Here is a 21,059-nt window from a genome sequence, read left to right on the forward strand (position 1 = left end):
TGCTTCCAGACCCGCCGGCGTTGGGTGACAGAGAGTGATTGATGCTCCGGGTGCTATTTTGGGGGAGACAGACGGGGGGGGGGGGGGGGGTCCGAGTGCCCCCGCTTGGGAGATCCGAAATCTGCTCCTGGTTTTGCCACGCTCCTCAGGCATGACCTTGGGAGGTGAACTTAATCCCGTTGTTGTCTGTCTCCTCCGTCTGTGTGGAGCGGGAATAAAAATACTTTCCCGTCTCTCCGGAGAAAGGAGCAGATTCCTGGGAAGTCACCGTGAGCTGATCCGGCAGCTGGCGGGACGAGCCGGCCGGGGTTTGCCCTGCAGGCAGGCGGCGGAGAGGGGAACCCCATCGCCCTCGGCACGGCCACGCAGGCAGGAGGCTTTCTTCGGGATCGGGCTTTTCGCCCCCCAAAACCCCCCCCGTGAAGGTGGGAAGCAAAGCCCAGACGGAGAGACTCAGCCGAGGCCGCGCAGCCGTGAAAAAACACGCCGTGGCCGGGAGAGAAACGCTCCCCTTCCGCGGTGCAAAGAGGATTTTGCAAATAACGGAGTGAAACTGCCAAACTGGCAGGAAAGCCTGGTCAACTGGTTTGGGGTTTTCCCCTTTTTTATTTTCCCAAGCCGGTTTCGGGACCTTCCGCCGGGTATTTCCTCGCCCTTGCCCGGGCGGCAGATGCTCTGATGAAGCGATTAAAGGATCAGCCGGATTTCTGTTGGGGATCGGGGTGCCGGAGCGAGCTGCTCTTGCACCGGGGCTCATCCCTGGCGGCTTTGCGCAGGCTGGGGCCAAATCGATGCCAACCAGCCTCTCCCTCTCCTGCTCCCGGGCCCTTTGCATCTCTCCAGCGCGATATTCCAGGCTGGGAAGCGCCCGCTACGTGTCAGCAGCTCCATTTTCTCCACCGATGTAAATTCCCAAGCCGGCTCCTGCCCCGGCAGGCTCCTCGTGGCCACGCGTCCAGGCTGAAGGAAGCCCCTGGGTTTGCTGGATGAAACTCTGGTCATCCCTGAGCAATCCCGGCCGTGCCCTTTTGCCGGTGCTGGAAGAGGAGTTGGGCCGGTCGATGAGTTTTCCCGGATTCTCCTTTGGGATTCAGCTGCCCCAGCCCTGGCACGGGGTTTTCCAGACATGAAGTTGGCTCAAGACGGCGGATGAGGCACGCTGGGGAGCTGCCATGGCTCCTCCAAAAGCCTCCCAGTGGAAAAAAAAAAACCTTTCTCATAAAAATAAAAAAAGGTTTCAGCGTCCTGCTGGTACGGATGCCGCCAGCTTTCCCTTGAGCCCTGATCTTCAGGAATTTCACAGCGGGCTGTAAAACCCCCGCTCAGCAAGGCTCTGCCTCGGCTCGCTGCGCTCCTGAGCCCGGACCCGAAGCCCTGCCGCGGTACCGCGCCGGGGGGGTCGGTGCAGGACCAAGAGAACGGGGTGGAAATGGGGCAGAAACCGGATTTACACCATTTTGCTGGTTTCGGGTGGGAGGTTGGGGCTGGCCTTGCGGCTCCTCTCCCACCAGAAGAGAATGCCTGGGGTTGGGTTTCCCTCTGGGCTCGCAGGGGGCGAGCTGGGGCGAAGGGTGCTGGCCCCGGGACGCCCGTCTGCGTCGGAGACGGGTGGTTTTGACGTCCTCTGGCGGCAGCGCGTCGCGTCTCGTCCCCTGCCTCAGTTTCCCCATCGGTAAAGTCTTGAAAGCGATCCAGTTTAGGGCGGTAAAAAGGCGCTTTAAGAGGGAAGCTGATGTGTGAGGGAAAAAAAAAAAAAACCCTTGCAAACTGCTCGGGTGCGCTTGGGTGGAGGGCTCCACCGCTGCGACCCCTGGAAATACGCTTCGAAAAATAATTCCCGCTGGTGGCCCCGTTTCCAGCCTGGATCCTTCCGCTCCAACGTAGGGAAAAAAAGGTCAGGGGAGCTGGTGAGGGCTGCTGGGGCTGCGCCGTTACCGTTACCGCACCGCCTCGCTGCCAGGGAGCCACGGCCCGGACCTGTCCCCCCTTGGCACCGGGTGTTTCGGGGCGTCCGTACCCCCGCGCGTGCCCCGGTGGGGGGCGGGTGTGCAAACCCCCGCTCGGGGCAGGGGGACCCGTGGCTTAGCGCCGGATTTTAGGGCTCCTCTGCCTGGAGCTGGTGGCTGCGTAGGGTGCGTTCGGAGGCTCCTCAGCCTGGGCACAGAGTGTCCACCCGAAGGAATTAATCGGGGCTAACGACAGCGAGTAATTAGCGAGCTGCGGCGTGTCCGAAATGTCTTGGGTTTAATTAACCTCTTCGGGTTTCTCACCTGTGGCAAGTTTGTTCAAACTTAGATTTCCACCCACTTGGGATCCAAGTGGCTGCACCTCTGACTCATCCACACTTGTAATTAACGCGGCAATTATATTCACAGTGAGGCTCAGAGCGTCTTAAATGATCCGGCCTTTTTTTTTTTTTTTTTTTTCCCTTTCCTCCCTCTTTTTTTTTTTTTTTTTTTTTTTAATTTTAAATATTATTATTATTATTATTTTGTGCATTTCATTTCCTTGCCGCCATCTGTTGCGAAATGGCTGTCTTCTTGCCGCGTGCACTTAACACCACCATCTGGACGAATTATTTGTCCCATTAATTGCAAAAAAAAAAAAAAAAAAAAAAAAAAAAAAGAAGAGAGAGAGAGAGAGAGAGACCCACCAAAAAAAAAAAGTGTGAAGAAACGAAGTGACAGGGTACTGCCGACCTGCCGAACGGCTGCTGCGGGAGCGGCAGCCCACTCCGGCCTCCGAAGCGCGCCGCCAACCTGCGCCGAGCCCGACGCGATGAAATCTCCGTTTCATCGCCTCGACGCGCTAATTGGTCTCTTTGCGCGGCGCCGAGAAAAATCTCTCTCCGCTTTTCTCTCCGGGTTGTTTGAGTCTTCCCCCCACGGGGCAGGCCTCGACAGACCTGCGGCTCGCGCGGGGGCGAACGCGGCGGCCGGAGCGGGGCTGTGGTGCCCTCCTGGGCCTTGCGTCGCTCCGGTCGTGCTGCAATGAAGCGGTGGTTGGGAGAGGGGCTGTTTAATGTGGGCTGCGGGGGGGGGGGGGGTGTGGGGATGGGTAAGGGCGAGCGTTTGGTGCCCCTTGGGCCACCCAACCCCGAGCCTTTGAGAAAAGCCAACGCGCGCGCGAACTTTTTGGGCGGCCGCTCGCTGCTTCGGTTGGAGTGCCCGAAGCTCCTCGGCCCCTTCGGCAGCGCCGAGGAGCGATAAAGGAGAGTGAAGTCGTGAGGATGGGGATGCTCTGGGCTTGCCCGCTCTCGCCGAGGGCCTGGCGAGCCGGACCCTGTCGCTCCTCATCGCTTTCGAGGCGCGCGGAAGCCGGCAGAGCTCGGCACGGAGACAGCTCTGGTTTTTCTCTCCCCGCAGCCGAAACCCGGAGCGCCGCGGCCCGGCAGCCCGCCCCGCCGAGCAGGACGCCGCAGCCGGCCCCGTCTCCAGAGCAAACAGTGAGTGAGTACCATCCCGGGGGATTTTGACTCCGTCCTCCCCACGCAGCAGCCGGGGGCTCCCCGTCCGCTCCGGGCTCTGCGGTGGCTCCATGGGTGGGTTTGGGTTTTGGAGGTGCCCCGGCTGCGCAGGAAAGGGTCTCCCCGCAGCCCCAACGGCCCCTCGGCCGCCCCTTCCTTTCCAATTTGGTCGTTGTGCCCTTGCCTCCCGGTTTGGGGTCCCAGGTTGGGGTCAAGTACCCGCTCCAACGAAGCCCCACTCGTATGTGACGGGCGTAGGGGGAGCTGGGGCGGGATCCCTGGGGCAGGGAGCTGGTGGGACGCGAGCGAGACGCTTTCCCGCCTCTCCCAGACGTAGGAAGAAGCTGCCCCAAGACACTGGGGGGGGGGTTGCTCCTCGATAGCAAAGCCCCAAGGGCCCCTCTGTCTGTGCCACGATCCGTCTGGCGACGCCGAGGGAGAGTAAAGCCACGCAGAGCAGCGACCTGGCGCGAGTGGGTCGTGCCCCGTGGGGTGAATTGAGCAGGACATAGTGTCAGAGCCGCCCCCACCATGCCCCCAACAGCAGCTGCTCTCCAGAGAAGTTCAGAAATCTCCTCTGGAGCGTTCTCCTTCCCTCGCTCGCTCTTCTTGCACTGGGGCACTTTGCACCTTCGTTTTGCCCGTTTGCCCGGCCCTGGCAGGCAGCGCAGCTAGCCCTGGCTCCGGCTTCCTCGCCGTTTGCCGGGTTCTGGCTGCTGGAGAGCTCATTAACTTTTAATAATGCCAGCTGCCTGCGTGAGCCGCTCGCTCGTCCCTTGCTCTGTTCTCTGTTGCACTAGAATAAATTGTTAATTAAACTGTGCACCGGCATCCCAAGGTGTTTGTCTGCTCTGGAGCTAAGGCCGGGCTTAAGAATTCACAGCAGCTACTGGAGATCTGTCACCGGCTGCTCTAAAAGTCCTCGCTGAACCGGGCAGCGGGGCTGGTTCTGGGCCCTGCGTGAGGTTTTGGGTCGAGCCTGGCGGGGCCAAGGAAAGGAGAGAGCTGGGGCGAGCGGCTGACGAAGGAAATAGCCCCGTCTCTGCTGGGACCCCAAGCGTCCCTTCACTGCAGACAATAAATAAGGAGCGGTGCGTACCCAAGCCAGCCGTGGGGAATTAGATGCTCGGCCCCTGTTGAGTTTCAGATAAGAATTTGGCTCTTAATTCCACCGAGGCCCCTTTGGATCGGCAGGATCCAAACAACGATGCTTACTAATCACATCGAGTGCCAGCTCCGGCTCAGGGTGCGCTCGGTGGCCTCAGCAGGAGCCTGGTGGCGTCTGAGAGGCAGAGAAACCCTAAAGGGCTTGTAAAAGGGCGCTGGGGGACGTTCCCTGGGTCCTGGAGGTGCCTCCTGGGCTGATGTATCGTGGTGGAGCAGAGCAGGGATGCCCCCGCCCCGCCGATTCCCCGGCTGAAACTCCCTTTCGGGCGAGTCGTGAGCCCGGGGCTTTGCAGAGCCCGCCGAGGGCTGCGCTGGCCGCTCCGTCTCCCAGCGGCCCTCGTGGGGCAGAGACAGGATCAGGCCCAGCCCGGAGGTGGTCGGCACTGGGGGTGAGCGGACGCTGCCCAGCGCTTGGGGCCAGGGGGAGCTGGGGTCTGGCCGCACCTGCCGGCGTCAACGCGTCCCCCAGGCTCCCGAGTTTGTTCCGCAAACCAGGACACCTTCGCCCATGCATCGAGTCATTTTGAATGTCATCCAGGCTGGCTGGTTCAGCGCATCCCCGAGACGTTCCTAATAAAAAATTCATAAAGGCAATTACGCTTCTGCAAGGCAGCGAGGGGACAATACGTGACCAAATGAGCTAACGAAGGGCGTTGGAAGAGGAAGAGTTGCCTTCCAACAGGTGGGCCGAGCCCCTTCCCTCCATGAACGACTCGTTTCAGCAGCTTAATGAAGTGTCCCCGTCAATTGGGGTCCCCTCAGGAAACAACAGACTGACTCTCCGTCTCGCAGCCAGCGTCAGGGGCTTGGGAGGGCTGCGGAGTGTCGCGCGGAGGCTTTGGGGACCCGCTCTGGGCTTCGAGGAGGAGGCACGTGTGGTTCGTGCCGGGTTGTGTAGGGTTTTCAAAGGGGGCAGCAGGAATTGCATCCTCCTCTCCCAAAGGGAGAGCAGAGGGGGAAAGGCTTGGCCCTTGGAATAACCTTTCCCGTGCTCTGCTGCTTGTACGTTTGATGCTCACCCAGTAAATTACGCGGCCCCGCGTCCGTGACCTCTGCCAGGAGGGCGGGAGGTGATGGGAGGCACCCGAGACACCAAAGCCTCCCCCCGGGGACGAGCGTGTGTCCCCACGGCGCGGGGCAGGAGGGCTCAGCCCCGAATCGCAGCGCAGAGGGGGAGAGGGGGGTGGCAGAGCCAGAGAGGAGCGGGGAGGCGGTGGGTCGAGCCAGCGCGTGACCCCCCCCGAGCCACTGGCTGGGTCGGTGACAGACCCCCTGTGTGTGTGTCCCCCCCCCCTTACAGCATGAGGAAGGTCTGAGCCCTCTCCCACCTTCGCCGGGACGCCATGGACACCGAAGCCGTGCAGCCCCAGGAGGCCTCGCTGACGGTCAACGAGCAGGTAGGGGCATCGCCGGCTCCATCCCCGCTGCACCCCTTCACACCCCGCGACTGGGAGGGCCGCGGGGTGGGGAGGCGCGTTGGGAGCCCCACTGCGTGTCCTGGCTCCCATCTCGCTCCCGCCCCGTGCTCGCTCCCGCCCCGTTTGCCCCCACGCTTGGGCGTGCAGGTGTTCGGCCCCATCTTTTGGGGCTTGGCTGCCCCATCTGGGGCTTTTAAGAGCGAAGAGGGGGCGGGAGGTGCTCGTCCTGCAGCCTCGCTGCCTGCACGAGGTCTTTCCTCGGGGGGTCGGCTGCCTGCGGGCACGGGAGGGCTGGAGGAGGAGCAGGTAGCTCTGCTCGTCCCTCGCCGTGTCTCCCCGGTACGGGGGAAATCGTAGCCTGATTCAGAGGGCTCCCCCGACCCTGGGTCGGACCCGTGGGGCTGTAGGTCGGCGATCCCGCTGGTGCTGCAGTTGCGGTGCTGCCGGCTGTGCCGGGCGCCGGCAGCCACGTTTTACTGCCGAAGACGTCACCTGCTGAGGCGCCCGGAGCTGGGGTTGTCAGAGCCCAGAAGCTGCTGATTAACTAAAGCAGCGAGGTGGGGGGTGGCCCCCACGATCCCCCCATCATCCCTCCTCGAGGGGACGGGGTGGGCTCTGCTTGGTTTGTTTGAAGGCTCCCCCGAAGACGTGTCCTGTGGGGCCGGAGGAGCTGCTTCTCTCTGCCCTGGGGTGCGCGGCCTGGGGGACACCGCCGGGCACCCGGAGCTGAGGGACGTTTTGGGGCGCCTTTGCAGGTTATTGTCATGTCCAGCCATGAAACGATCCGAGTGCTGGAGGTCGGCGTGGACACCCCGCTCCCAAGCGAGGAGGAGGACCGGAAAGCCTTGGAGATGCCTCCAGGGGAGGTAGCGCGGGGCTCCCCGGGAGAGACCGGCCACCCGGGCAGAGAGGACGTCCCGCCCGGCACCCAGAGCTCCTGCGGCGGCGAGACGGCCGGTAAGAAGCCGTCCTTCCCCGGGGCTCCTTCCCTGGGCTGCCCCTGGCGCTACCGGTGACGGTGGGCTCTGGCCCGCTGGGTCGGAGCCGGGAGGACGAGCTGCTCCCGTCGGGGCAGGCAGGCTCCCGCCTTGCTCCGGAGCATCCCCGTGCCCAGCTGGGTGAGGAGGTAGCAAAACCAGTTCCACCTCTGGGAGCTGATGGGGAAGAGCATCGAGGGCAGCCCTCGAAGATGAGCTTAAAATAGAAGAGGGTGTCCGTGGAGGAGACGTTTTGCCGGGGAGCTCGGTTCTCCTGCAGCCCCGGAGAGCAGGGGCTTGGGTTCCTCTCCCCCTCGCCCCAGGCCGCGGCAGGGTGCCGAGCTCGCTGCGGGTCGTCCCTTCTCTCTGCTCGTCACCTCCGTGCTGTATTCAGAGCACACCCAGATCCCCCTGGTTTTGCCAAAAAAAACCCCCCACGGGCAGGACTGTGGCTTGTTTGAGGCCGGTTGGGAGGAGGAGGAGGCGAGCGTCCCTCTGCGCCGGGGGCTGCTCTGGTCCTGGAGGGAGGGAAAAGCAACGGCAGGCTGCACAAAACCCGTCGCTGCCCCGTAGCACAGTCCTGTGCTTGGCTTTGGTAGGAAATCAGGGGGGGAAAAAAAAAGGCTTTTTTAAATTTTGCAGCCTTTTAGGTACTTCTGGGCGAGGAACCAAACCCGAGAAATGCCTCGCTCTTAGCTGAGAGAAATATTTATTTGGTAAAACTTTTATTCTGCCAGAGGAAAAGGCAGGAAAAGGGTGTTTTAACAAAAATAGAAGAGCGTGAAGTGGATTCACTACTCGAGGGTTGCCATTATTAGCAGTTGAGCAGAATGGATACGAGAGGTTGTTCAAAAACAAGTGGGTCTTTTGCAAGTGATAAATATGGATTGGGAGGAAGATTTCCTCTGGCTCAGATATTCCTGACAACTAAGAAATCTGAAAATAATTCTGAGGATTTGGGCAGAGGGTTGAAAGGCACCGAACGAAGCTGAGCCCAGGGGAGACCCCCCGCTCTGCCGGGTGCTGGCCAGGCCATCTCGGGCCCTTCCCTTTCCAGCTCCCCCTTCCCGGGCAGGCGGTTCGGCGGCCGATGCCGCTTTCCTCGCTGCTAATTTTGGAGCGGGCAGCTGGCGGAGGAAAATATCTCCCGTGGGATCCGACAGCCCGAGAGGGGCACGCACAGCCCAGCCAAGCGCATCCACGCCGCCGCTCCTTCCTACCCCCTTGATCCCCCCCCCCCGGTTTCCCACATTTCTTCCCCTCCAAACCGCCCAAACCTCTCCCTTCTCGCTCCTTTGCCGCCCCATCCCGTAAGAAAGCCCCCAAATTCCTCGGCACCCCGTTGCTTTGAGACCCGGAGCGCTGCTCCCCGGGGTGCCCCACGCTGGGTGTCGTGCCGGCTCCGTGGGGCTGCGGCTCCCCGGGTGCGGGGGCTTGAGGAAAGCCAAGCGCCGTGTTTATCTCGGCCCGGCGAGAGCAAGGACGAGAGCGGAGCAACTTGCTCGCCTGGCACAGGGTGAAGAAGATGCCGGTATCTGCTCCTCCCTCCTACAGACCTTGCGAGGGGAGATAACAGCTGGGAGAGGGAGCCTTGGGGCGGCAGGACGGCTCTGTTTTGGCTAAAGAGTGCAGGAAAACAGCTCCAGCACAAAACTCTGAAGGCCACGACGCCCGGAGTGCAACCTTTGCTTAATTATCTAGAAAATTAATATTACGGTTAACACCCCTGCTTATGTTAATGAGAATGACAGGGATCGTGCCACACACGTGTGACTGTGCAACTCCCCGCCTAAATCACGTTACACGTAACCCGTGGGAGGGGAAACAAAGAACTGGAGGATAAAAAGGGGGGGGGAGTAAGGGGTAAAACTTGGGAGAAAGGGACTGAAGAGCTGGGAGAGACGGTCGACGGGCTGCGCTCCTCTTCCTCCACCCCAGGCAGGGACACCTGGGTAAGAATTGGGTCTTTGCCCTACCCGGGAAGACTTGGCCAGGATTATTATAATAGATCAGGATTATTATATCAGGATTATTATAACGTATTTGGATTATTATAACATATCAGGATTATTATATCAGGATTATTATAACGTATCTGGACTATTATAATAGATCAGGATTATTATATCAGGATTATTATAATGTATCAGGATTATTATAACGTATCAGGATTATTATAACAGATCAGGATTATTATATCAGGATTATTATAACGTATCGGGATTATTATAATAGATCAGGATTATTATATCAGGATTATTATAATTTATCGGGATTATTATAATAGATCAGGATTATTATAACGTATCTGGATTATTATAATAGAGCAGGATTATTATCTCAGGATTATTATAACATATCAGGATTATTATAATAGATCGGGATTATTATAATAGATCGGGATTATTATAATAGATCAGCGCTGCTGCAGCGCGTGCGTTTATCAGCAGCGTGAGATCCAGCACCTTAATTAAAACCAAAAATTACCCGTAATTGCAATTTGGCAAAACTGCCTCGGTGCAGGTCCCCCGGGAGGGCTCTGACGGGCAGTGCCACATCCCCGCTCTTGACGCGACACCCGGGACACCCGTGGGAGGGTGTTCGTTCCCCGGGCGCGTGTAATTTGGGTGCCCCCCGCCCGCCCTTCCCCCCCCCCCTCTCCCCCCCCCCATCCCGCCACTCCACCGGCAGCGTCTCTCTCCAACCCGTCTCCTCTGCCCTTCCCCAGGCAAAGCCAAACCGGTGGCCGGAGTGTCCCCCAGCACCGTCCCCTCCCTCGGCACCTTCAGCCACTCCACGAGCCAGCAGCCGCCGACGTTGGCCCCGCTGGCCATGCAAGCCACCCCGCAGGTAACTACCCCGCAGCCGCGGAGCGGGACGGGAGAGGGGGGCGAGAGGGCTGGAGGGGGGGGGGGGGGGCAGGGAGGGGTGGGGGGACCAGGTGGGGACCCCCGGGGAAGGCGTCCGCTGGCTGTAGGCAAACCCCGAGGGCAGAGGCGACCGCTCGTGGCGCGGGGGGTAAGACCTACGCCCCGAACCAAGGCGGTTCCCCTCTGCTTGGCACCCTCGCCCAGGGCCTTGCGCCGCCGAGGTGCTGCCAGAGACGCGTCGGGTGGTTGGCGAGGGCGGCGCGGGGGGGGGGGGGGGGGGGGCTCCACCCCACCCCCTGCCTCGTCTCCCCACAGAGAGGGGGCTCCGCGGAGCTGGGAACCCAGCTGCTGAGATGGGAGGGACCCCGGGGCCGCCGGGTCGACGCGCCCCTTTGCAAAAGACTTATGCTCCGCTGATGCTGTCTGCAGTGGCGTTGATTTTTGTTCTTTTTTAAATCTTGTTTACTTTTGCAGGTCTTGACTCAGGAAAACTTAGCAACAGTTGTGACAGGAGTAATGGTTCCAGCAGGGACAGTTACTCAACCTCTTCTTATCCCCATCAGTATTGCAGGTCAAGTGGCAGGTCAGCAGGGGCTGGCTGTGTGGACATTTCCTACAGCAACGGTCGCTGCCCTCCCCGGATTGACGGCTGCTTCTCCTACAGGGGGAATTTTCAAACCGCCTATAGCCAATTTGCAAGGTAACCCGCGCCCTTCTGCTTCGCAGCCTCCTTCGTTCGTCCTCCCCCAGCTCGGGCCGAATCCAGGCCGTCCTCTCCAGGAGGGGTCTGAAACGGCCTTTGGATTTTGGGGACTTGTTGGCGGCTCCCCGAGTACCGAAGGTGCCGGGGAGCGTGGGGAGAAGGGGAGGGCAGGATGAGGATGGCGACAGGGAGGAAGGCAGCGCGCGGGGACGGGGTGCGAGGTGCAGGTTAGATCTGGGGCTCTGGGTGAGGGCAGGAGAGCAGGGGGTCGGTGCCGCTCCGGCGATGGCCGGGGCAGGGTTTGTGCCCTTCCCTGTGGGAGGGGATCGTCTCCTCTCCAGCTCCTGCGAGGGAAGGAGCCCCTTGTAGACGGGGGAGATGGCGGGACCCCGGAGGTGCCCCTCGCCGCCTGGTTTGGGTTAGACCCAGCGCCGCAGCCGGGCAGGATGGCTCCTGCGGGAGCGGAGGGGCTCGGCTCTGCCGGTTACACGGGAGCTGGGGGGACCTTTCGCTGCCGTAACACGGAGACGAATCGCCTGGTGATTCGGTTCCCTTTGGGAAGGGCCAGTGGGCAGCGGGGGGGGGACACACACGACACCCCCACCGAGCTCAGGGTCACCCCAACGTCCGTCTTCCCCCCCGACTCACGCTCTCTCCGTCTCTTTGCCCCGCAGCCGCCGCCGTCCTGAACACAGCCATCCAAGCGCCGGTGCAGCCTACCCAGCCGCTGCAGGCCGCGGTCCAGCCCCGGCCGCCCCTCCAGCCCCCCGGCGTCTTCCCCGCCGCGCCCGGCCAGCCCCCCATCCTGCCACAGCCCGCCGCCGCAGCGCCCACGCCGCCCGTGGCCAAGCCGTTAGAGACGCAGGCGCAGATCACCGTCCAACCCGCCGGATTTGCCTTTAACCCTGGCATAGTAAGGAGCCCGGCAGCCCGCGGCGTGGAGCGGGGCGAGTTCGGCACTCGCATCCCTTTGTCCGCTTGCCTTCCGTGGCCGTGGAGAGCCAGGAGAAGTCGTGCTTCCCGCCGGGGCGAAGCACTCTGGTTCAGCCGTCGTCTCTCCCGGCGGGTCGTGCAAGATCCCAGCCTCAGTTTCCCCATCCCCGCCGAACGACGAGCCACCGAGCGGGCAGCTCGGCTTTAGGCACGATCTAAAGGACGGATTTAAGGACGTCAAGGGACTGCCTCCCACCCCGGCGGCGAGGCAGGACTCGCCCTGCCACGGGGAACGGGGGTGGCCGGCCGTGCACGGGGGAGGGGGACGCGGTGGCCTGCGGTACCACCCCCCCCGGCTCTGACCCCCGGCTTTCGGTTCTCCGCAGATCAGCGCGGCTTCTCTCGGGGGCCAAACCCAGCTCCTCGGCTCCTTGGCAGCCGCCCCCGTGATCGCCAACACCATCTCCAGCGTTCAGGGCATCACGGGCCAGATCCTGACCAACGCCCAGGGCCAGGTACCGCTGCGGGGCGGGGGCACCTGCCCTTGCAAACCCACCGCCGCCGGCTGCCCCCAACCCCGGGGCCGTTTCTCCCCGGGGAAGGAGGAGACGGAGGCGGCCGGTGTGTGCGTGGGTTCCCCCCCCCCCCCCAACCCTGGGGAAGGGCGTTCGCTGGGTGCAACCCCCCCAGCCCCGGCTCTCCTCCCCTCGCCCAGGTGATCGGGACCCTGCCGTGGGTGGTGAACCCCCCCGGGGTGGCGGCAGCCAGCCCTGCCCCGGCCGCTCTGCCGGCCCAGAACCTCCAGGTCCAGACGGTGACGCCCCAGCTGCTGCTCAATGCCCAGGGCCAGGTCATCGCCACGCTGGCCGGCAGCACCATCCAGGCGGCCACCATCAAGAAAACCGGCACCCCCGAGCCCCCCACCAAGAGCGAGGTGAGCGAGGGGCACGGGGCCGACGGCTGCGTGGCCCAAGGGCTGGCAGCGTCCCCGGCCGCGTGGCTTTGGGAGCCCGTGAGCATCTTTGGGATGCGACCATGTGGCTTTGGGAGGAGCTGAGCATCTTCAGGACCTGGCCGTGTGGCTTTGGGACCCGGCCACGCTGCTTTGGGAGCCCGTGAGCATCTTTGGGACCCGGCCACATGGCTTTGGGAGCCCGTGAGCATCTTTGGGACCCGGCCACGTGGCTTTGGGACCTGGCCATGCTGCTTTGGGAGCCCATGAGCGTCTTTGAGACCTGGCCATGTGGCTTTGGGACCTGGCCACGCTGCTTTGGGAGCCCGTGAGCATCTTTGGGACCTGGCCACGTGGCTTTGGGACCCGGCCACATGGCTTTGGGAGCATGTGAGCATCTTTGGGACCCGGCCACGTGGCTTTGGGAGCCCGTGAGCATCTTTGGGATGCGACCACGTGGCTTTGGGAGGAGCTGAGCATCTTCAGGACCTGGCCGTGTGGCTTTGGGACCCGGCCACGCTGCTTTGGGAGCCCGTGAGCATCTTTGGGACCTGGCCACGTGGCTTTGGGACCCGGCCACGCTGCTTTGGGAGCCCGTGAGCATCTTTGGGATGCGACCACATTGCTTTGGGACCCGGCCACGTGACTTTGGGAGCCCATGAGCATCTCTGGGACGTGGTCACATGGTTCTGGGACCCGGCCACGTGCCTTTGGGAGCCCATGAGCATCTTTGGGACCTGGCCATGTTGCCTTGGGACCCAGCCACATTGCTTTGGGAGGACCTGAGCATCTTTGGGACCCAGCCACGTGCCTTTGGGAGCCCGTGAGCATCTTTGGGATGCGACCATGTTGCTTTGGGACCCAGCCACATTGCTTTGGGAGCCCGTGAGCATCTTTGGGACATGGCTGCATTGCTTTGGGACCTGGCCACGTGGCTTTTGGAGCCCGTGGGCATCTTTGGGACCTGGCCCTGTGGCTTTGGGACCCGGCCACATGGCTTTGGGAGCCCATGAGCATCTTCAGGATGCGACCACATTGCTTTGGGACCCGGCCACGTGGCTTTGGGAGCACGTGAGCACCTTTGGGATAGGGCCGTGTGGCTTTGGGACCCAGCCACGTGGCTTTGGGAGGACATGAGCACCTCTGGGACCTGGCCACGTGGCTTTGGGACCCGGCCACGTTGCTCTGGAAGCACGTGAGCATCTTTGGGACATGGCTGCGTTGCTTTGGGACCCAACCCCATTGCTTTTGGAGCACCTGAGCATCTTTGGGACCTGGCCACGTGGCTTTGGGCGCCCGTGAGCATCTTTGGGATGTGACCACATTGCTCTGGGACCCGGCCACGTGGCTTTGGGAGGACCTGAGCATCTTTGGGACCTGGCCGTGTGGCTTTGGGACCCAACCACGTGGCTTTTGGAGCCCATGAGTGTCTCTGGGACCCGGCCATGTGGCTTTGGGTGCCCGTGAGCACCTTTGGGACCCAGCCACGTTGCTTTGGGAGGATATGAGCATCTCTGGGACCTGGCCACGTGGCTTTGGGACCTGGCCACGTGGCTTTGGAAGCACGTGAGCATCTTTGGGACGTGTCCCGTCCTGCCCCGTGGGGCATCCCACCCTCTGGGCCCACTGAACCTCCCAGCTGGGTTGGGACGTGACCAAGTCTCACCTTGGTGTGAGCAGAGGTGCTGGTCGCCCCCAAACCTACGTGGTGGGACACCCCAAACCCCGTACAGAATTGTCACAGCCCTATTCCCAGCGTGGAACTGGGTGGTTTCCAGTGTCACCTCTCTGTCCCAGCCTGTCCCGCCTCCACCGCCAGCAGAAGCGACGTGGTGGCCTCTCTCTTGCCACCGCACGGATGGAGCCGGTGGGCAGGGAGCAGCCCGGCCGTGGCGCTGGAGGAGGGGGACCCCCCGCTCTGGGGGTGCTGACCCTCCCCTCTGCCCCAGGTCCAGCCCATCCAGCCGGCGCCGGCTCTCTCCCAGCCGGCCGTGGTGGTGGCAAACCCTGCCCCGGCGGCGAAGGCTTCCTCCGCGCCCGTCCCCATCACCTGCTCGGAGACCCCCACCGTCAGCCAGCTGGTCTCCAGTGAGTCACCGCGGGGGCTACTGGGGGGATGCCGGCGAGTGGGAGCCCCTAGGAAGAGGGATACGGGGGGCTGGGATCCCCTGGGGTGGGGAGAGGATGCTGGGGGGGATCCTGGGGGGGTGCCAGAATCGGGGATCCCCCGGGATGGGGAGAGGGTGCTCAGGGAGGGCCGCTGGCACCCGGCCACGGGCGAGCCTAACGAAGGGGGTGCTCGTTACGGGGGGACACGAGGTGGCATCAGAGCCTAACGAAGGGGGTGCTCGTTACGGGGGGGACGAGGTGGCACCGGAGCCTAACGAAGGGGGTGCTCGTTACGGGGGGGACACGAGGTGGCACCGGAGCCTAACGAAGGGGGTGCTCGTTACGGGGGGGGGACGAGGTGGCATCGGAGCCTAACGAAGGGGGTGCTCGTTACGGGGGGGACGAGGTGGCATCGGAGCCTAACGAAGGGGGTGCTCGTTACGGGGGGGACACGAGGTGGCACCGGAGCCTAACGAAGGGGGTGCTCGTTACGGGGGGGGGACGAGGTGGCATCGGAGCCTAACGAAGGGGGTGCTCGTTACGGGGGGGGGACGAGGTGGCATCGGAGCCTAACGAAGGGGGTGCTCGTTATGGGGGGGACGAGGTGGCATCGGAGCCTAACGAAGGGGGTGCTCGTTACGGGGGGGGGACGAGGTGGCATCGGAGCCTAACGAAGGGGGTGCTCGTTACGGGGGGGACGAGGTGGCACCGGAGCCTAACGAAGGGGGTGCTCGTTAGGGGGGGGGACACGAGGTGGCATCGGAGCCTAACGAAGGGGGTGCTCGTTACGGGGGGGACGAGGTGGCATCGGAGCCTAACGAAGGGGGTGCTCGTTACGGGGGGGACGAGGTGGCACCGGAGCCTAACGAAGGGGGTGCTCGTTACGGGGGGGACGAGGTGGCATCGGAGCCTAACGAAGGGGGTGCTCGTTACGGGGGGGGGACGAGGTGGCATCGGAGCCTAACGAAGGGGGTGCTCGTTATGGGGAGGGGATGAGGTGGCATCGGAGCCTAACGAAGGGGGTGCTCGTTACGGGGGGACGAGGTGGCACCGGAGCCTAACGAAGGGGGTGCTCGTTACGGGGGGAACGAGGTGACATCCGAGCCTAACGAAGGGGGTGCTCGTTACGGGGGGGGACGAGGTGGCATCGGAGCCTAACGAAGGGGGTGCTCGTTACGGGGGGACGAGGTGGCATCGGAGCCTAACGAAGGGGGTGCTCGTTACGGGGGGGGACGAGGTGGCATCGGAGCCTAACGAAGGGGGTGGTCTTTAGGGGGGGGGGACGAGGTGGCATCGGAGCCTAACGAAGGGGGTGCTCGTTACGGGGGGGACGAGGTGGCATCCGAGCCTAACGAAGGGGGTGCTCATTACGGGGGGGACGAGGTGGCATCGGAGCCTAACGAAGGGGGTGCTCGTTACGGGGGGGGACGAGGTGGCATCGGAGCCTAACGAAGGGGGTGCTCGTTACAGGGGGGACGAGGTGGCATCCGAGCCTAACGAAGGGGGTGCTCGTTACAGGGGGAACGAGGTGGCATCGGAGCCTAACGAAGGGGGTGCTCGTTACGGGGGGGACGAGGTGGCACCGGAGCCTAACGAAGGGGGTGCTCGTTACGGGGGGGGACGAGGTGGCATCGGAGCCTAACGAAGGGGGTGCTCGTTACAGGGGGGACGAGGTGGCATCGGAGCCTAACGAAGGGGGTGCTCTTTACGGGGGGGGGACGAGGTGGCATCGGAGCCTAACGAAGGGGGTGCTCTTTACGGGGGGGGGACGAGGTGGCATCGGAGCCTAACGAAGGGGGTGCTCGTTACGGCGGGGACGAGGTGGCATCGGAGCCTAACGAAGGGGGTGCTCGTTACGGCGGGGACGAGGTGGCATCGGAGCCTAACGAAGGGGGTGCTCGTTAGGGGGGGGGGGGACGAGGTGGCATCGGAGCCTAACGAAGGGGGTGCTCGTTAGGGGGGGGACACGAGGTGGCATCGGAGCCTAACGAAGGGGGTGCTCGTTAGGGGGGGGGGACACGAGGTGGCATCGGAGCCTAACGAAGGGGGTGCTCGTTACAGGGGGGACGAGGTGGCACCGGAGCCTAACGAAGGGGGTGCTCGTTACGGGGGGACGAGGTGGCATCGGAGCCTAACGAAGGGGGTGCTCGTTACGGGGGGGGGGACACGAGGTGGCACCGGAGCCTAACGAAGGGGGTGCTCGTTACGGGGGGACGAGGTGGCATCGGAGCCTAACGAAGGGGGTGCTCGTTACGGGGGGAACGAGGTGGCATCCGAGCCTAACGAAGGGGGTGCTCGTTACGGGGGGGGGACGAGGTGGCATCGGAGCCTAACGAAGGGGGTGCTCGTTACGGGGGGGACGAGGTGGCATCGGAGCCTAACGAAGGGGGTGCTCGTTAGGGGGGGGGGGGACGAGGTGGCATCGGAGCCTAACGAAGGGGGTGCTCGTTATGGGGAGGGGACGAGGTGGCATCCGAGCCTAATGAAGGGGGTGCTCGTTACGGGGGGAACGAGGTGGCATCGGAGCCTAACGAAGGGGGTGCTCGTTATGGGGAGGGGACGAGGTGGCATCCGAGCCTAATGAAGGGGGTGCTCGTTACGGGGGGGACGAGGTGGCATCGGAGCCTAACGAAGGGGGTGCTCGTTATGGGGAGGGGACGAGGTGGCATCGGAGCCTAACGAAGGGGGTGCTCGTTATGGGGAGGGGACGAGGTGGCATCCGAGCCTAATGAAGGGGGTGCTCGTTACGGGGGGGACGAGGTGGCACCGGAGCCTAACGAAGGGGGTGCTCGTTACGGGGGGGACGAGGTGGCATCCGAGCCTAACGAAGGGGGTGCTCGTTACGGGGGGGGACGAGGTGACATCCGAGCCTAATGAAGGGGGTGCTCGTTAGGGGGGGGATGAGGTGACATCGGAGCCTAACGAAGGGGGTGCTCGTTACGGGGGGACGAGGTGGCATCGGAGCCTAACGAAGGGGGTGCTCGTTACGGGGGGCACGAGGTGACATCGGAGCCTAACGAAGGGGGTGCTCGTTACGGGGGGACGAGGTGGCATCGGAGCCTAACGAAGGGGGTGCTCGTTACGGGGGGCACGAGGTGGCATCGGAGCCTAACGAAGGGGGTGCTCGTTAGGGGGGGGATGAGGCGGCTCCGTGGCTGTTTCACAGCAGCCCCCCCCCCCCGTCCCCCCACCGCAGAGCCCCCGGCGCCCAACAGCAGCGCGGAGGAGGACGGGATCAACCTGGAGGAGATCCGGGAATTCGCCAAGAACTTCAAGATCCGCCGCTTGTCCCTCGGCCTGACGCAGACGCAGGTGGGCCAAGCCCTGACGGCCACCGAGGGCCCGGCCTACAGCCAGTCGGCCATCTGCAGGTACGGGGGGGAGTCGGGGAGAGGAGGAGAAGGAGAGAAAGGGGGAAAACTGGGGGGAAACTGGGGGAAAGGGAGGAGAATTGGGGGGAAAGGGAGGAAGAGGGGAGAAAAGGAGGAGAACTGGGGAAAGGGAGGGAAAGCAGACGAAAGGGAAATTAGGGAAAGGGAGGGAAGTTGGAGAAAAGGAGAAATGGATAAAAGGAGGGAATTGGATAAAAGGAAGAAAATGGGAGAAAGGGAGGCAAATGGGAGAAAGGGAGGAAAATGGATAAAAGGAGGAAAAGTAGAGAAAAGAGGGAAATTGGAAAAAGGGAGGAAAGTTGGAGAAAGGGAGGAAGGTTAGGGGAGGAAAGGCAAGTTGGAGAAAAGGAAGAAAAACGGATAAAAGGAAAATTGGAGAACAAGGAAATCAGAGGAATGGAGGAAAAATTGAAGAGAACTAGAGAATACAAGGAAAATGGGAGAAAGGGAGGAAAATTAAAGAAGTAGAGAAGGAAAACTGAGGGAAAGAAGGAAAATCAGAGGAAAGGAGGAAAGTGGGAAAAAAAGGAGGAGAATCTGAGAAAAGGAGGAAAATTAGAGAAAAGGGGGAATGGGAGAAAAGAAGGAAAATGGGAGAAAAGAAGGAAAAAGGGAGAAAGAGAGGAAAATGGGAGAAAAGGAAAATTAAGAAAAGGGAGGAAAGTTGGAGAAAAGGAAAAATGGATAAAAGGAGGAAAATGGATAAAAGGAAGAGAATGAGAGAAACGGAGGAAAATGGGAGAAAGGGAGGGAAATGATAAAAGGAGGGAAAGTAGAGAAAAGAGGGAAATAGGAAAAAGGGAGGAAAGTTGGAGAAAGGGAGGAAGGTTAGGGGAGGAAAGGCAAGTTGGAGAAAAGGAAGAAAAACGGATAAAAGGAAAATTGGAGAATAGGGAAATCAGAGGAATGGAGGAAAAATGGAGGAGAACTAGAGAATACAAGGAAAATGGGAGAAAGGGAGGGAAATTAAAGAAGTAGAGAAGGAAAACTGAGGGAAAGAAGGAAAATCAGAGTAAAGGAGGAAAGTGGGGAAAAAAGGAGAATCTGAGAAAAAAGAGGAGAATTAGAGAAAAGGGGAAATGGGAGAAAAGAAGGAAAATGGGAGAAAAGGAAAAGGGAGAAAGGGAGGAAAAAGGGAGAAAGGGAGGAAAATGGGAGAAAAGGAGAAGAACTGGGGAAAGGGAGGAAAAGCAGACGAAAGGAAAATTTGGGAAAGGAAGGGAAGTTGGAGAAAAGGAAAAATGGATAAAAGGAGGAAAATGGATAAAAGGAAGAAAATGAGAGAAAGGGAGGAAAATGGATAAAAGAAGGAAAAGTAGAGAAAAGAGGGAAATTGGAAAAAGGGAGGAAAGTTGGAGAAAGGAAAGGGGAGGAAAGGCAAGTTGGAGAAAAGGAAGAAAAATGGATGAAAGGAAAATTGGAGAATAGAAGGGAAATCAGAGGAAAGGAGGGAAAATAGAGAAGAGGAGAACTAGGGAATATGAGGAGAAAGGGAGAGAGATTAAAGAGAAAAGGAAAACTGAGGGAAAGAAGGAAAATCAGAGGAAAGGAGGAAAGTGGGAAAAAAAGGAGGAGAATCTGAGAAAAGGAGGAAAATTAGAGAAAAGGGGGAATGGGAGAAAAGAAGGAAAATGGGAGAAAAGAAGGAAAAAGGGAGAAAGAGAGGAAAATGGGAGAAAAGGAAAATTAAGAAAAGGGAGGAAAGTTGGAGAAAAGGAAAAATGGATAAAAGGAGGAAAATGGATAAAAGGAAGAGAATGAGAGAAAGGGAGGGGAGTGATAAAAGAAGGAGAAGAGAAAAGAGGGAAATAGGAAAAAGGGAGGAAAGTTGGAGAAAGGGAGGAAGGTTAGGGGAGGAAAGGCAAGTTGGAGAAACAGAAGAAAAATGGATAAAAGGAAAATTGCGTCATAGAAGGGAAATCAGAGGAAAGGAGGGAAAATGGAGAACTAGAGAATAAGAGGAAAATGGGAGAAAGGGAGGGAAATTAAAGAAAGAGAAAAGGAAAACTGAGGGAAAGAAGGAAAATCAGGAAAGGAGGAAAGTGGGGAAAAAAGGAGGAGAATCCAAGAAAAGGAGAAAAAATAGAAAAAAGGAAAATGGGACAAAAGAAGGAGAAAGGGAGGAAAATGGGAGAGAAGGAAAATTAGGGCAAGGGAAGAACGTTGGAGAAGAGGAAGGAAAATGGAGAAAGGGAGGAACGTTGGAGAAAAGGAGGAAAACCAGGGAAAGGGAGGCAAACGGGAGGAAAGAATGGGGGGAAAGGGGGGGGGGTGTGCCCCTGAAGCTCCTCGCCGCGGCGTCCCTCCCCACCGTGGTCTCGCTCGCCGAAGGCCGCAGAGCCCCCAGCCCCGTCCCGGCGTGTCCCCCCATCCCGGTGTCCCCCCCCTGCCCCGTCCTCGCCCCATCCCTGAGGATTTCTCGGTGCCCGCCGCAGGTTCGAGAAGCTGGACATCACCCCCAAGAGCGCCCAGAAGCTGAAACCGGTGCTGGAGAAGTGGTTGAGCGAAGCCGAGCTGCGGAACCAAGAGGGGCAACAAAACCTGATGGAATTCGTCGGGGGGGAACCCTCCAAGAAACGGAAGCGCCGAACCTCCTTCACCCCGCAGGCCATCGAGGCTCTCAACGCCTACTTCGAGAAGAACGCCCTGCCCACCGGCCAGGAGATCACCGAGATCGCCAAGGAGCTCAACTACGACCGCGAAGTCGTCCGCGTCTGGTTCTGCAACCGCCGCCAGACCCTCAAAAACACCAGTAAACTCAACGTCTTTCAGATCCCCTAAATCGGGGACGGGGACGTGTGTCCCCTCACCACCCCCCCCCCCCCCACCCCCTCCCAATCCCGTTGCCCACCCCGACCTCCTGCCATCAGCACTTTTGCCACCGACTTTGTCCCTCAGCCCCCCTCCCCCCCGCGGTGGGGGCTGGGGTCTCCACCGCCCCCACCGCGCCCGTAGGTGTGTCCGTGTGTCCGTCTCCCCCCCCCCCCCCCTTTTCCTCCGCATCACACATGACCTAAGCGTGTTCGCGTCGGGTGTCACGCCTGCCTCCTGCCTCCTCCTGCCTGTAACGTG

The 21,059-nt window shown here is 60.9% G+C and overlaps 1 protein-coding gene across 1 annotated transcript; it reads left to right on the forward strand.

Moving 5' to 3' along the window:
* Nucleotides 1–5,976: 5,976 nt before the first annotated feature.
* Nucleotides 5,977–20,768, forward strand: POU6F1 (POU class 6 homeobox 1). Its single transcript, XM_086478766.1, has 10 exons — nucleotides 5,977–6,030; nucleotides 6,807–7,008; nucleotides 9,757–9,878; nucleotides 10,373–10,598; nucleotides 11,276–11,514; nucleotides 11,921–12,049; nucleotides 12,250–12,468; nucleotides 14,436–14,574; nucleotides 17,792–17,966; nucleotides 20,423–20,768. The coding sequence occupies exons 1-10, from the start codon at nucleotides 5,977–5,979 to the stop codon at nucleotides 20,766–20,768; spliced, it is 1,851 nt and encodes a 616-aa protein (XP_086334892.1).
* Nucleotides 20,769–21,059: the final 291 nt, after the last annotated feature.

Source organism: Leptosomus discolor, chromosome 27, assembly GCF_034619465.1.
Source record: "Leptosomus discolor isolate bLepDis1 chromosome 27, bLepDis1.hap2, whole genome shotgun sequence".
NCBI lineage: Eukaryota > Metazoa > Chordata > Aves > Leptosomiformes > Leptosomidae > Leptosomus > Leptosomus discolor.